This window comes from Pelobates fuscus, chromosome 9 (genome assembly GCF_036172605.1).
Source record: "Pelobates fuscus isolate aPelFus1 chromosome 9, aPelFus1.pri, whole genome shotgun sequence".
NCBI classification, from domain to species: Eukaryota; Metazoa; Chordata; class Amphibia; order Anura; family Pelobatidae; genus Pelobates; species Pelobates fuscus.
This window is the reverse complement of record NC_086325.1, coordinates 172,830,434-172,847,682: the sequence shown is the minus strand read 5'-3', so window position 1 is coordinate 172,847,682 and position 17,249 is coordinate 172,830,434. Positions and strand designations below refer to the sequence as shown.

Sequence of the window (17,249 nt, the reverse complement as noted above, 5' to 3'; positions counted from 1 at the left end):
AACTTCTTAACTGGGAAATTATTTGAACGGCTATTAAGGGATAATATTCAGGAATTCATTGGGAAGAACTGTGTTATTAGCAATAATCAGCATGGTTTTATGAAACATAGGTCATGTCAAACTAACCTAATTACATTCTACGAAGAAGTAAGTAGAAATATAGATCAGGGTGTTGCAGTGGATGTGATCTACTTGTATTTTGCCAAGGCATTTGATACTTGCAAAAACATAACATACATGGATATAATTTCTAATAAGTGGGGTAATAGCTGCTTGATCCAAGGAGACATCTGTCTGCTATTTTGGGGTGAAGAAGGAATTTTTTCCTAGTTTGTTGCAAAATTGGAAGCGCTTCAGACTGGGTTTTTTGCCTTCTTTTGGATAAACAGCAAAAACATATGTGAGGAAGGCTGAACTTGATGGACGCAAGTCTCTTTTCAGCTATGTAACTATATATGAAAGGAAACTGAAAAAAGGTTGACATAAGCTATAGGTGATTTTCAATATTTTATTCAACAGTGTAATTTCTATAGAAGTGACAGTTTCTCTTTAACGGTATAGTCGCTAAATTTCGTACAGAAAATAGTGTCCAATCACGCACTCATGTGAAACAGAAGTCCCACAATGTCCCAGTGCAAAGTGTCATTTGTTCCATAATTTAAATATGGCTTCCTTGGCCAATGGTTAGAAGTGCTTTAGACTTGAGAGTTGTAATAGAAAGATCTTGCTTTATTGCTTTTGACAGGTGCTGTTCCACTATAAATATAGACACAATATATCTAATTAATGCAGAATATAAGGTATGAACCCCTGCTTTACATCAGTCAGATTTCGGTTATGGGAACAAGGGGCTGTTGGAATTAAATAGATGCCCTTGTAGTCCCTAATATAGTCCCTAATAGCTTGTTGGCACATTCTTTTCACATTATACAGTTGGACAGCACTGCGATAATATCCATTTTCAGAGTTCTCGGTCCATTCTGGGGTCTGTTCGGAGATTAACTTCAACAGGAAAATGATCACTCACTTCTAATGCCTGAGAAAGAAACATGGGTAAGACATATATTGCCTTGCTTTAATCTTCCACATGTGTAAAACATGCTACAATCACATGATTTCACATAGGGCCATAGTTTTGCACCACTGAGAGCCAGGCACCAGACACAGTAACATTGGGAAGAAATGCATGTCTTCTTACGCCACCCAACTCCTGTAGATACGTAGGATGTCCGTACAAGCAGTAAATTTAGTAAGGTTACCCGAATAGGGTATCTTTGGTTTGTGTGATAAGAGACCTAGTAATGGGCTAACCCGAGTTGCACTATCAAATATAAGGGTGCACCATGCCCAGGCGCCAGGGAGCTGAGGCAGAACTGGGCACCAAGACGTGTGGGCCAACAGGAGCGATTGCTGAAAAGCAAGTTCACACTCATGTTAGGTGTCGATGTTAGCCCATGTGCTCTTCCAGCACTGCTCCCTCGCGCACCCTGAGGAAGAGTGTGAAGATGACCGAACAGCTGCACACTGGACCCCAGTGGAAGAATTCCCACTGGACCCCATGGAAAGAATCCCCATTGGACCCTAAAGGAAGGATCCCCACTGGACCCCAGGGAAGGATCCACAATGGACCTCAGAAAAAAGATCCCCACTGGACCCCATGGAAAGGATCCCCACTGAACCCCAGAAAAGGATCCCCACAGGACCCCAAAGGAAGGATCCCCACTGGACCCCAAAGGAAGGATCCCCACTGGACCCCAAAGGAAGGATCACCACTGGACCCCGGGGAAGAATCCACAATGAACCTCAGAAAAAGGATCCGCACTGGACCCCAGGGAAAGATCCCCACTGGACCTCAGGAAAAGATCCTCAAATGGTTCATAGGAAAAAGATCTTCACTGGACCCCAGGAAAAAGATCCCCAATGGACCCCAGGGAAAGGATCCCCACTTGACCTCAGGAAAAGATCCTGACTGGACCCCAGGAAAAAGATCTTCACTTGACCCCAGGAAAAAGCTCCCCACTGGACCTCAGAAAAAGATCTTCAAATGGTTCCAAGGAAAAAGATCCTCACTGGACCCAAGGAAAAAGATCTTCACTGGACCCCAGGAAAAAGATTCCCACTGGACCCCAGGACAAAGATCCCCACTGGACCCCAGGGAAAGAATCCATAGTGTACCCCAGGGATAGGATCCCCACTAGACCCTAGGGAAAGGATTCCCACTGGACCCCAGAGAAAGGATCTCCACTGGACCCTAAGGATCCATTCCAGCTCTCCCAAAGGTAGGAAAGCCTGGGTAGACTAATAAAAAAATTATAATTTGTGAGAGAATGTGCCTATGTGTCTATCAGTAAGTCTGTCAGTGAATGTGTGTCAAATCAGCCAGTGTGTCTGTCAGTGAGTGTGTGTGTGTGTATCAGTGTTTCTGTCATTTTGTTTTTAAATCAGTGAGTCTGTGTGTCCGTCAATGTGTGTCTGTCAGTGAATTTGTGTGTGTCAATAAGTGTGTCTGTCAGTGTGTGCAAATCAGTGTGTGTGTCTCAGTGTGTGTCTGTCAGTGAGTGTGTATGAGTTGTCTCTGTATGTATGCATGTCAGTTTCCTCTGTGTGTAACTGTGTGTGTCAGTGTCCTCTGTGTCTAAATGTATGCGTGTCAGTTTCTGCTGTGTGTAAATGTGTTTGTCTCTCAGTAAGTGTATGTGTGTGTGTGTCAGTAAGTGTTTCTGTCAGTGAGTGTGTCCTCTGTGTGTAACTTTGTGTGTCTTGTACCAGTGCATGTGCATGACCTACTGTTTTGGTGGTCCAACAGCTATCTCTCCTCACTGCTATCATGTAAAACTATCCTGGTTATAGATAGAGGTGGAGTTGTCTCTAATCCACTTAAACCTAGATGTGGGCGGTATTAACTCATTGGGGTGCTATCTTCCTAAAGACATATCGACTCTCCATTCAAGCTATTTATGTACGACCTTTTAGACAGAAAATTACTGCACAGTGGGCTATTAGCCACCTGAAATCTATAAGGCAATATTTAAAGGGGCCCTAGAGTCACCAGAAAAACTACAGCTTAATTTAGTTGTTCTGGTGTCTACTGCTTGTTCCTGCAGGCATTTTAATGTAAACACTGCCTGGTAACACCTCCAGAAACAGTCACTCAGATGGCCACTAGAGGTGCTTCCGTGGTCAGAGCTGCACAAGTGCACTTTCTGCATGGAGATGCTGAACTTTCCCCATAGAGATGCATTGATGCATTGATTGATTGCATCTCTATAAGGATTTGTTGCGCATGCGCAAAGCATCTGACTGGCTGATCCTGTGGTGCTGGAAAAGAGAGAGTGAGCTCTCCTTTTAAGCCTCTGGCAGTGGGCCCAGTCACCTGAACAACAATTTTAGAGCTATAGTGTCAGGAATACATGTTTGTATCTTGATTTGACTACTGAGCTACCTGACTGGGTTCTCTTACCTGGTTGGGTTCTCCAACCTTGCTGGGTTCTCCTACTTGGCTGGGTACTGCTACCTGGCTGAGTTGTCTTACCTGGCTGTGTACTGCTACTTGACTGGGTTCTCTTACCTGTCTGGGTTCTCCAACTTTCCTGGGTTCTCCTAATTGGCTGGGTACTGCTACCTGCCTGGGTTCTCCTACCTGGCTGTGTACTTCTACCTGGCTGGGTCCTCCTTCCTGGCTGGGTACTGCTACTTGGTTGGGTACTGCTACCTGTCTGGGTTCTCCTACTTGGCTGTGTACTGCTACCTGGCTGGGTTCTCCTACCTGGCTGTGTACTGCTACCTGGCTGGGTCCTCCTTCCTGGCTGGGTACTGCTACCTGGCTGGGTCCTCCTTCCTGGCTGGGTACTGCTACCTGTCTGCGTTCTCCTACTTGGCTGGGTACTGCTACCTGTCTGGGTTCTCCTACTTGGCTGTGTACTGCTACCTGGCTGGGTTCTCCTACCTGGCTGGGTTCTCCTAGGGTTATGGTAGGTAAGGTTTTAATAGTCTCAAAGCTTACATAGAGTTTGGAACAAAATGTACCGTACATTCAGATTTCTGAAGCAAATTTGGAAATTCTGTCTCTCTCTCTCTCTCTCTCTCTCTCTCTATATATATATATATATATATATATATATATATATATATATAGAATATAGTGATATATTGTAGGGTATTTAAAGATAACCTTACCTCTTCTTCTGACAAACCAAGTTTCTTCTTGAAATTATATGGTTTTGCAGTGGCTGGAACGATCGCCTTAAAAAATTCTTCTCCATGCACCACGATCCTTCGTAAGATAAGGAATACATTTTATAGCAATTTAGGTTTTATATACAATCACAACTAAGAAAAGTAAAACCATTTCATATATCGGCCACAACGAATACAAACAATCTTAGTTCTAGAAAACCCCTGCATCATTTCCTGACATTATGGTAAAACAGCAGCGAATATTTTGTTCTTTTTACTATAATAAGTTGATATATGTCTCCCTACTGCTGCACTTAGGAAATAATTCCCTTCTATGTATAAATAAGGTTAACTAGATGCCACGTAATAGGAAGGGTTAAACATTTTTTTTAATATTTATCTTTTTAATTAGTTTTCCATATAAACAAAAAGAAACACATAACACAATTTGACATTACTATACATAGTTAATACATCCTTCAGAGCATATTCTAAAAGAGGTGTCAAGAAATAACGTACAGGAAATATATCACACCGATAATAAACCCCACACTCCTAAAATTATACGCTCTGAAATTAAAAAATACAGAAACACTTAAATTACGACATACAACGACAAGACAAAACCAGACATGATGGCCAAAATTATTTTCCCTATTTCATACTCCAGAGGGGGAGTCCTGGAGATAATACATAACTCTAAAAGTATACCTATCGTTCAGATCGATAAAAAGCAAAGGGGGGACAAAATAATTACCGCTACCCATCTATACTCATCTATTACAAAATCTCTATTATAGAAACATAGAATTTGACGGCAGATAAGAACCATTCGGCCCATCTAGTCTGCCCAAGACTATTAAGCTTAACCATGAGGACAGTACCTCCTCTGGAGCCTTAATCATACCTCTTTCCATTTTTAATTGGAATTTAAGCTGTTCTCTGACCAGGACCCAAATTGGAGTAATATCTAGTTTCCAATATCTAGCTATCATAATTTTCACTGCAAATAATAAATGAGTAACCAAAGGAGTATGATTCCCAAAAGTAAGCTTGACATTAAGCTGCAGGAGAAATAGGTCAGGACCAAAAATAAAAGGTTTCCCAGTAAGTATTTTGATTTTCCCCCTAAACATGTTCCAGAACAACTGATAGAGGGACAGTAGACATGTGCAATTCGTTTCGGTCCAAATATGAATTCAGCCGAATTTCGGGCAATTCGGACATTCGGCTACGTCCGAATGTCCGAATTGCCGAGGTTTCCGAAGTTCAGAATTTCCGAAGTGCTGAAGTGCCGGAGTGCCCAAGTACAGTATTGCCTAAGTACTAATATACTTACCCAGTGAAAGAAGACTGTTACATTATATACAATTTTAAATAAAAAGTATACAAACATAGCCAGGATTCAGCTGTAAGCATTTGCAACACTTAGAACAATCAGCCTGTGGCTGCTCACTGTAAAAAAAAAAAAAAAAAAAGGTGCCCCCTACCAAGCCCACACCTGGGACGCACAGGTGGGGGCTTTTAAACTAAAGGGGGGACCTATTGCCCCCCCGGCCCAACCCCTGAGCGGTGGGTGGGGGCCCTAGAGTAAAAAAAGGGGGGGACCTAATGTCCTCCCCCTGGCCCCCACCCCTGAGCGGTGGGTGGGGGCCCTAAATTATAATAAGGGGGGAGACCTAATGTCCACCCCCCTGACCCCCACCTCTGAGCGGTGGGTAGGGGCCCTGAAGTATAATAAGGGGGAGACCTAATGTCCTCCCCCCTGCCCCCACCCCTGAGCGGTGGATGGGGGCCCTACAGTAAAATAAGGGGGGGGACCTAATGTCCCCCCCAGGTGACTAGGGGTCCCCAAACCCCTAGTCACCCCCCCCAAAAAAAATTAGCCCCCTACCTACCCCCTCACCCTAAAAATAATGAGGGGGGGACCTTTAACTAAGTACCTGTAAAAAATAAAAAACTTACCATTCGATGTTTTCTTTCTTCTTTTTTCAGCCCCCAAAAAGGCCAAATAAAAAATAATAACCATAATAACCGACGCACATACTGAGCTCTGCAGGGCGGGGGAAGGCTTATAAAGACTTGCCCTGCCCTTCAATTAGGCTCAGAGCACTCTGATTGGTGGGTTTAAACCATCCAATCAGAGTGCTCTGACAGGTAAATGAAGAGACTGACAGGTAAGTCTCTACATTTACCTGTCACAGCACTCTGATTGGTTGGTTTGACATCCACCAATCAGAGTGCTCTGTGTCATTTTACACAGCGTGGGAAAGTTCTTTGGAATTTTCCCATGCTGTGTAATTTTACTCATAACTCTCTGATTGGTTACTCACCCCCCCTTATTTAGGGAGTTATCTACTAAGCGGCTGCAAGAGAAGTCCCAAAGTCCCGAAATTCCGAAATGCCGAAGTTCTGAAGTGTCGAAGTGCCGAAGTTCCGAAGTGTTGAATTGCAAAAGTCCTGAATTTCGGAATGCTGAACCGAACCGAAAATTTTCCCCATGCACATGCCTACCAAGTCCATACTGGTATTGGTTGGCTTGGGATATGTAGTGCAATTGGTTACTATCGCAAGTCCATACTGCTATTGGTTGGTTTGGGATATGTAGTGTTATTGGTTTCTATCCCACATCCATACTGCTATTGGTGGACTTGGGCTCACTGTGCTGTTTGAGAGGGGTTACTAGACATGTGCACTTGTTTTCGAACGAAAGCGTTTTCGGACGAAATTCCTGTGGTTTTCGTATTCGTCAGCAGAAACGTAAACGAAATAGCAACATACGATAATGGAAACGAAAGTAAAGTGGAAATGCCGAATGATTACCTTTTTGTTTCCATTTTTGTTTCCATTAGCGTGCGCAAAAAAACAAAAACAAGGAGGGAACCGGCATCTCTACCAGCTCCCTCCTTGTAAAAAATTACCCCCCCGCATTAAAGTCCATGGGGGTCACTATGACCCCCATATTAATAAATAAATGGGAGGTTAAATCCTCCTGAATGTAGGGGCATGTCAACTAAACAGCGAGCAGCCACTGGCTGCTCACTGTCAATACACACTAATTCTAAATCAATATGGGGGTCACGCTGACCCCATATTGATAACAGGGAGATTAAATCCTCCCTATTGCCCCTACTCGCGGCATTGCCACGAGTAGGGGCATATCGCCTAAACAAATTTAAAATTACAAGTGACTGGACAGATATTGCTGCCCAGTCACTAGTGCAATAAATGGGGGGGTGGGGGGGGGAGCTGTCACAGGTAAAATCCTGCTGCCCCTACCTGTACCATCCCCCCCCCTGCAGTAGGGGCACGTCACCTAAACAGCTGCTCGCTGTCATTTAAATCAGTATTTTACATAGAAGTGAGTGAGAGCTATGGTAAGAGAGAGTACATGTAACACACAAGTTAAAATGGGGGGGACATAGGGTCCTTAAAATAATAATAATAAGGGGGGGACCTAATGTCCCCCCCGTCCCCACCCATGAGCGGCGGGTGGGGACCCTAATTTAATAATGGTGGGGGGGACCTAATGTCCCCCCCGGTCCTCACCCATGAGCGTCGGGTGGGGACCCTAATTTAATAATGGTGGGAGGGGACCTAATGTCCCCCCCGGTCCCCACCCATGAGCGGCGGGTGGGGACCCTAATTTAATAATGGTGGGAGGGGACCTAATGTCCCCCCCGTTCCCCACTCATGAGCGTCAGGTGGGGACCCTAATTTAATAATGGTGGGGGGGACCTAATGTCCCCCCCGGTCCCCACCCATGAGCGGCGGGTGGGAACCCTAATTTAATAATGATGGGGGGACCTAATGTCCCCCCCCCCCCGGTCCCCACCCATGAGCAGTGGGTGGGGACCACAAATAAAGTGACTAGGGGTTCCCAACTAATGTCTCTTGTATAATGGAGAGGAACGTTTTGTTGTTAATCACAAATATAAACCACAATCTTAAAAAGTGGAGAAATTTAGAAACATCTTGGTTAGGTAAAATCAATATAATAAATTTTTATATTCTACCTAAGTGGCTATATTTATTTGCCATGGTCCCACTTAAAATGTCTAAACCATGGTTAGCAATGATCCAATCTAGTTTTATTAAATTTATTTGGAAAAATAAAAAAAACAAGAATCACTCAGAAAATACTATTTAAAAATTGTCCAAGGGTGGCCTTAGTTTTCCAAACATTACCTCTCTGTATTATGCTAACGTCATCAGGCATATTTACACTCTACAAGACCCACTGCAGAGGTCTGAACCATGGTTTATTATGGAATCTGAGGCAGCTGATACCTCTAGATTAAACTATCATATGTGGCTCGATAATAGGTATACTACCAACGAATTTTTCTCTAACTGCCTAACTAGCTTGTCCATGCTCTAGTAATTTCCCGCATGGATTACTGTAACCCTCTCCTGATTGGTCTCCCCAAAAGCCGTACTGCCCCGCTACAGTCTGTAATGAATGCTGCAGCTAGACTGATTTTCCTATCCAGTCGGTCCTCTCACACCTCGCCCCTCTGCCAGTCCTTACATTGGCTCCCTGTATCCTATAGGAGTCAATTCAAAGTGCTAACCCATACATTTAAAGCACTGAACAATTCCAGCCCCTCTTATATCTCTTCACTGATCCAGAGGTATGCCCCTCCTTGTACCCTCCGCTCTGCCCGCGACCACCTCCTGACCGCTGCTCGCACCCGTACGGCCAACTCACGCTTGCAGGACTTCTCACGGGCGGCTCCTCTCCTATGGAATAACTTGCCTACTGCCATCAGACTCTCCCCTAGTCTTCAATCATTTAAGAAGGGCCTTAAATCCCATCTCTTCAGGAAAGCGTATGGCCTCCCAGAGTAATCTCTCCCTTACATACCTGTCCCTATGGGATAGTGCTTTGCTCTCTCCTCCAGCTCTGCTTCACTCCTACTTGATATTTCCTATCCTAATGTTTCTAATACCCCACCTCCTATAGACTGTAAGCTCATTTGAGCAGGGTCCTCTTCAACCTATTATTCCTGTAAGTTTTCTTGTAATTGTCTTATTTATTGTTACATCCCCCCCTCTCAAAATATTGTAAAGCGCTACGGAATCTGTTGGCGCTATATAAATGGCAATAATAATAATAATAAAATAATAATAACTACTTTGACTCAAACTTTAGAGGCTTGGGCAGAAATTAAGAAAAACCTGGTGTAGCGAAAGCCACTTCGCCACTGTGGTTTGGAGGGGGCTGCTTGCCCGCCTCTTACCCTGTGACTACGGTCCCTGGGCGATTTGGCCCTTTATGCACGGTATTTGGGCATACTGTGGGTTATTGGGCTGCCCCAGGATTATGGGCCCTCTCATCAGCCCATACGAAACTTAAACCCCATGGCGTTTGAACTGTGTTTGTGGCATCTAAACGCTGTTTGGATATGTTGAGCGCTCAGATCCAAGCCATCTGGGGATGGGTTGAATGTGGGGGTTCTGTTTAGTATAACAGGAGTTATGTATTTTTATGTCTTTTGGTGGTTGCTGGTAACATGTGCTTAATGGAGGCTGTGTTTGTCCCTGGATATAATTAAATCAGCTTCTCCATTGTCTCCAGGATAGAGGATTCTGGGGAACTAGTTTGAGCTTCTAAAAACCATGCTTCCAGAAGGTCAAATGCACATTTGTACTAACTTTTGAACCCCTGGTCCAATTCGTATGATTTTTGAGTATGTTGTTCCCCCGAATGGATTGATTGTGTATATGTATTTTTATGCGAATGTGATGTATATTTTGGGAGTTATGAATGTTGTGTAAAAACTGTATTTTCCCTACCTAGGATAATTGTATTTTCCTGTGTGTACAGATAATTAGTTTACAGGTAGAGGGGAGGGCTATGTGTGGGATGTAACTATTGTGTGATTGGTTAATGTACGTTACTGTGTGTGTCCCTCCCCTTCATGGGAGCACCTAATAAAAAGGGCTGCAAGCTAGCAGCCAGAGAGTTCTATTTTTACCCTCAACTTGAGTCCTGTCTCTTATTGGGGGAATCTGCTACAAGGGATTGCAATGCTCTTCATATTCCCTTGCTATAATCACTGAGCTCTTGTAAGAGCTTGTTCCTGCTTCGTTCTGAAGGTAGATAGCTGCAGCCTGCGGTGCTTATGGTGTCTGGTGGAGTGCTTGGAGTCCTCTGGAAGCGCTAGGAGCATCCATCAACGGAGGGTACTCGGTCGGAGTACACGGAGATCCGTTACACCTGGGTTTTACTCGATGTATTCCAAGGTCATGTAAATTAAACACTCTGGAGTTAGTTATTGAAGATCTTTCGTTGAGACATTGGGAAAATATTGATTTATTCATAATTTCCGATATTATGCAAGGGGATAATATTCTTCCCTTCCAACAATTAGTTGATAACTTTCATATTCTGCCAAGAGAAATATTTACCTACCTCCGAATCAAAAATGTTATTCATAAAAATGTTATTCAAACTTCTTCTCTGTTGGCCAAGAATTTAGAATTTATATTCTGTAATCGCCCAGTTAAAAAGGTTATTTCTATTGCAAACTCGTTGATGGACAATCAGAATGCTGCCCCTCATAAATTAATTACTATTTGGGAACAAGAACTAAATCTGAAGATTTCATCTAAGGATTGGTTCTCCCCCTTAATTTATATAAATAAATACATTCATTGCTTAAATCTGATAGAATGTCACTTCAAAGTCGCACATAGATGGTATTACATTCCGACAAGACTGGCCAAAATGTAAGATACTTATGACCCCGTCTGCTGGAGATGCGGCACTTACCCGGGTTCCTACATACATATTTGGTGGTCTTGCCCCGCAGTCAGACTGTTATGGGCTTGGGCCTTTAATATTTTTTATACTCTTTCACTTAAGAAATTAAATGAACATCGGGCCTCAGCCCTTTTGCATCTCAATTGGTCTTTTAAGTCTCATAAATATAATTGTTTAGCAACTCATTGTTTCACGGCTGCAATCATTATTGCTAGACAATGGAAATCATCAAAACCATTTCAGAAAAACCTTCTTATTAATCAGATTGTTTCTCAATTATCCATGGAAAAAGATATTATCAATAATAACACAATACTTTCAAAAAAATATGAGTGGTATGCCAATTGGTGCAAAAATGTTCTCAGTTATATGGATAAGTTACGTTTAAAATTATCCATTATAATAGGCACAGAAACTGGGCGTTTGACGTTTGATGTAGTCTTACAATGTTAAAGCTTCATTATCAATTGCATGAATATTTTTTTATGGTAACTGTCCTATTTTAATTGGATGTGGGTTTTCTTTCTTTCTTTTTTTTCCCCGCTTTTTTGTTTTCTTTTATTTGTATGAAGATTTTGAACTCATGTTATTTGAATATAATATGTGATTTATCTGAATCTTGTTTTTTGTATTTGTCATGTATGGAAAAAAAAAGAAAAAAAGGTGAAAACTGTCTCAATAAAGAATTATAAAAAAAAAACTAATATATATAATGTAATTTTATTAGCTATTTCTCTATGTACTGATTTAGGAGTATGAACGTTTACTATAGTAGAGTGGGGAGTTTAACTACCATTAATGGAGAAAGAGGGGCACACTATATACTAATTTCACACTGTACTGCCTTTTGATGTCACAAACTGGCCCTTTTTGTAACTAGTGACCTCCCCATAGCATAATACGTTAATACAGCTTTATAACAGGGGGATGCACTTTTATTTTCTTTGAGATGTGATATTCCAGGGAATGGATTTTGTTACAATGAGAACTATGTAAATACTTTGTGTCCTCTGTGTATCTGATATTTGACTATCACTGGACCTTCTGGCCCTGCACATACAGGGCTAGACTTAAATAACAGATTATTGTGTTTAACCCCTTAAGGACACATGACATGTGTGACATGTCATGATTCCCTTTTATTCCAGAAATTTGGTCCTTAAGGGGTTAAAGAGTCATGACCAACGCCAGGTCTAGTGCTGGCTGTTCATTTAATGTAATAATAACTCTGAATCAGGGCATTCATTGAAGCACAAGATTATTAACATTTTGATGAAAATAAACCATCACAAATTACCGATCGTAGGCGCAGTGTGTTTTCTGGCTGACTGTTGTGTCATCCTTGTCTCCAATAAGCCAGTGGAAGCGGTTAGCGCTCCTTCTCTGAATCTCCTTCCATTCGTCTACCGTTACGTAACCACAGGATGCATTCAGGTCCCCAAGAAGCATTACATTCTTTAATATACAATAAAATAGTGTGAGCATATTGTGTTATATTGAAATAAAGTTAGCAAGCTATATTAACTCCATATAGCCAGGTAATAATATCTATATATACCAATACTATGAATCTATAGTAATACTATCAATATATAACTATATACTAATACTATCAATCTACTATATTAGTAATACTATCAATATATAAGCAGATACTAATGGTATATAGCAAGATGTTATTATCAATATATAACTAGCTAACAATAATATATAGCCAGATACTAACACTACCCACATATATTGCTAACGAATGATACTACCACTATCCTATTGAACAGTACTACGGAATTTGCTGGCTCTATATAAATAATATAAGATATTGACTTGCAGTAATAAGCTATTGTCACAATTTGATTTATTCCAGGGGTCCTCAAACTACGGCCCGCGGGCCGCATCCGTCCCGCAAGGGTCCTGAACCCAGCCCCAGCACTCAGGGCCACCCGATGGGCCCTATATCTTTAGGGGACCGGTCAGCGCTGCGGCAGTGCAATAGCGCGACCGGGCCCCTTTAAAAAGTTCAGCCGCAAAGTAGTGCTGGGAGGAAGTGACCGTCACTTCCTCCCAGCTCCCTCCGCGTGTCTATGTGTTTGTGTGTATGTATTTCAGTGTGTGTATGTCAGTATGTGTCTGTCTGTATGTATATCAGTATGTATGTCAGTATGTATGTCTGTGTGTGTCTGTCTGTGTCTCTGTGTATGTGTGCATGTATGTGTCTATCTGTATGTCTGTCAGTGTGCGTGTTTGTGTATGTCTGTATGTATTTTTGTATGTGTATGGCTGTGTCTGTCTGTCTATGTCAGTATGTGTGACAGACCCCTTTTTGAGTAACCAAGAACCCTCTCAGAGAATTGCCTTTTTGTTTTACTTGGATTATTGTGGGCTTCGGATATCTCTGGATCTGTACGGTATACGCAGCCACGTGGGGAGAACAATGGGTCGCGGCCATTTTGACCGCACAAACTAATGCCCGAACACTCCCGAACTTTGCACACGACGATTCTCCACCTTGTCGGTGACCTACATCCATGCTGTTCGACAGATCCAGAGTACCGAACTAGAGACATCGGATCCACGAGAGAGTTTTCGTTTATGTTATGTGGTTCCAGAGTAAATGGTGCGAACGTGTATCTAGCGAATGGCCCAACCGATCTGGGGGATTTTCACGTATAAGGTTCCCCTAGATCTCCGTTCCCTAATACACGTAGCACATTGTATTTTCGTTATATATTGTGTGTGTTATTAAACGTGTAATAACCGTGAAATATTCTGCCCGGTACAGTGGGAGGGATTCCAACTGTAAATGTATTATCTCCTCCGGATACGGGGAGGAGTTGTTGTACGGCATAAAAGCCCGAGCTGCAGAATAAAGATGATTCCTACTTTTGACCCTCAACACAGAGTCTCGTCTCGTGCTTGGAGGGGATGGTTATTATGCGGATTCGTATTCTCTTGGAACGTGTTTTGTTATAGCTGACTTCGTCTTGGGGGGAAAAGAACACCTTCTCAGCGGCGTAAACCCCTACTACTCCGGGGTGCCGCTACAGTATGTATGTCCTTACTTTGTCTGTATGTATGTATGTTGGTATGTATATGTGTGTCTGTATATGTCTGTGTCTGTTTCAGTATGTATAGGAATTTGTTTTAAAAAATGTCAAACTATAGTCCGGCCCCCGGCCCCCTGTTTAAAAAGTTGGGGACCCCTGATTTATTTTCAGTATGGTGCAGTACCTCACACTGCCACTACCTGTCTGTGATGCTATTGCAGGCTGCTGCACCCAGAGTGAGAGCTCTCTCTGTTCCCAGCTGGCCTTACTTTGTGATTAACATCTACCTATTTAGTTGAGCCTCAACCTTCCTTCTTTTGACAGTTCATTAAAGGGGGAGACCTCAGGCGCGGCCGTCGGCGGGGGAGACCGCATGCGCGGCAATGGCCGCGCACGCGCATTAGACCTCCCGATAGAAAAAAAGCATTATACAATGCTTTCCTATGGGGATTCAGGCAACGCTGGAGGTCCTCATGCATAGCGTGAGGACGTCCAGCGTCATTTTAAAACTAGGCTTAACCCCAAACTTTTCATGTTCTATGAACATGGAAGGGACTTAACTGTGCAAGGTAATAAACTGCATTAATTAAACTTGCAGGGTTAAGGGTAATGGGAGTTGGCACCCAGACCACTCCAATGGGCAGGAGTGGTCTGGGTGCCTGGAGTGTCCCTTTAATGTTGTTGGTCTGGTCCTTTTATCCTGAGTTCCTGTGCTAGCTGCCTGTTCCCCTGTGTTCCTGCCCTTCCTGTCCTGTTTCCAGAGGCCCTTCTGCTATACTTCGTTATGTGTGTTTGTATTGTATTTAACTGCCTTCATTAAATATCGATACACTTATTATTTTGCCTTGATTTGAGTTTCTTTGCATTCTGGGTTCCTTCTACCCTATAGAGCAGTGATGGCGATTACCATGGCAACGCTCCACACGCGTAGGACAGGAGGGCTGCAGCTAGGCCTACACCCCCCCACAAACGGCACCCCTACCCCCCCCCCCACAAATGGCAACCCTACCCCCCCACAAACGGCACCCCTACCCCCACACACACACGGCACCCCTACTTCCCACACACACACACACGGCACCCCTACCCCCCCCCCCCACACACACACGGCACCCCTACCCCCTACACACACACGGCACCCCTACCCCCCCCCCCCACACACACACGGCACCCCTACCCCCCTACACACACACACAGCACCCCTACCCCCTACACACACACACATGGCACCCCTACCCCCTACACACACACGGCACCCCTACCCCCTACACACACACGGCACCCCTACCCCCTACACACACACATGGCACCACTACCCCCTACACACACACGGCACCCCTACCACCTACACACACACACACGGCACCCCTACCCCCTTCACACACACACACACGGCACCCCTGCCCCCCCCCCACACACACGGCACCCCTACCCCCTACACACACACACGGCACCCCTACCCCCCCACACACACACGCACCCCTACCCCCCCACACACACAGCACTCTTCCCCCACACAGCACCCCTCTGCACCCAGCAGCCCTCACACACACACACACAAACACATACACTGCACTCCTCAATTCAGTATGAGTGTGTGTATTCAGCGGTCTGTGTGTATTCAGCGGTCTGTGTGTTTGTCTGCGTGTGTGTATTCAGCGGACACTGTCTGCGTGTGTGTATTCAGCGGACACTGTGTGTGTGTGTGTGTATTCAGTGCACTGTGTGCGTGTAATGTATGTATTGCATGTGTTGGAGATACTAATCAATATAAGCTTCATTATATGTATTTATATCATTATTTAAAATTTGTTTCATTGAACTCTCTGTTGTTTTCTTCTTTTAAAACAAAAGATGTTAATTAGTTCGGACAACTGTACGAGTAATTTTTCTAAACTTAAACCTCAGTATTCAGGTTTAAATGCTTTGTTGGCACTTTGATGAAAAAAAATTGCCATGTATTGGGGTTGTGCACTCTGGCTCAAAAAGGTTTGCCATCACTGCTCTAGAGCTTGCTGCACTGGACAGCACCCCTTCCCGACCAAACCACTGACAGCTATAAATGCAGCACATAGCACCACCTGCTGACCATAACTGTGCACTGCATTGTTTTACTGGTACTGGTCCTTCCTGGTACCAACCTCTATCTTCCAGCGACTCTTCACTTCCAGCATCACCAGAAGAAGCTTGTTGATCTCCCTGGCTGCGTCCCTTGGACATGTGTGGTGAGATATTAGCACAAAGTCCTTGATTGCTTGAGAAGAAATAGAAGGTGCTGTGTTACCATCACTGAGTCTGCTGGAGCCTATTAAAGTGCTATTCTGTGAATATACCGCATGAAGCGGACTATCCGTTCACTGTCTGAATATACCGTTTGCAGCGGACAATACGCTCACTGTCTGTGAATATACCGCATGAAGCGGACAATCCGTTCACTGTCTGTGAATATACCGCATGCAGCGGACAATACGTTCTCTGTCTGTGAATATACCGCATGCAGCGGACAATCCGTTCACTGTCTGTGAATATACCGCATGAAGCGGACAATCCGTTCACTGACTGTGAATATACCGCATGAAGCGGACAATCCGTTCACTGTCTGTGAATATACAGCATGAAGCGGACTATCCGTTCACTGTCTGTGAATATACCGCATGCAGCGGACAATACGTTCTCTGTCTGTGAATATACCGCATGCAGCGGACAATACGTTCACTGTCTGTGAATATACCGCATGAAGTGGACAATACGTTCTCTGTCTGCGAATATACCGCATGCAGCAGACAATACGTTCACTGTCTGTGAATATACGGCATGCAGCAGACAATCCGTTCACTGTCTGTTAATATACCGCATGAAGCGGACAATACGTTCTCTGCCTGTGAATATACCGCATGCAGCGGACAATACGTTCACTGTCTGTGAATATACCGCATGCAGCAGACAATACGTTCACTGTCTGTGAATATACCGCATGCAGCGGACAATACGTTCTCTGCCTGTGAATATACCGCATGCAGCGGACAATACGTTCACTGTCTGTGAATATACCTAATGCAGCAGACAATCCGTTCACTGTCTGTTAATATACCGCATGAAGCGGACAATACGTTCTCTGCCTGTGAATATACCGCATGCAGCGGACAATCCGTTCACTGTCTGTGAATATACCGCATGCAGCAGACAATACGTTCACTGTCTGTGAATATACCGCATGCAGCGGACAATACGTTCACTGTCTGTGAATATACCGCATGCAG

The 17,249-nt window shown here is 43.8% G+C and overlaps 1 protein-coding gene across 2 annotated transcripts in view; it reads right to left on the bottom strand.

Annotated features, from left to right (window-relative positions):
• Positions 1-583: 583 nt before the first annotated feature.
• Positions 584-17,249, bottom strand: part of LOC134572725 (deoxyribonuclease gamma-like) — a 47,478-nt gene continuing 30,812 nt past the window's right edge. For both annotated transcript variants that reach the window (XM_063431844.1, XM_063431845.1), the window contains 4 exons: positions 16,131-16,243; positions 12,243-12,400; positions 4,177-4,273; positions 584-1,036 (listed from right to left, as the gene is read on the bottom strand). In XM_063431844.1, coding sequence (XP_063287914.1) covers positions 962-1,036; positions 4,177-4,273; positions 12,243-12,400; positions 16,131-16,243 — 443 coding nt within the window. In that variant the 3' untranslated portion in view covers positions 584-961. The remainder of the gene's footprint in view (positions 1,037-4,176; positions 4,274-12,242; positions 12,401-16,130; positions 16,244-17,249) is intronic.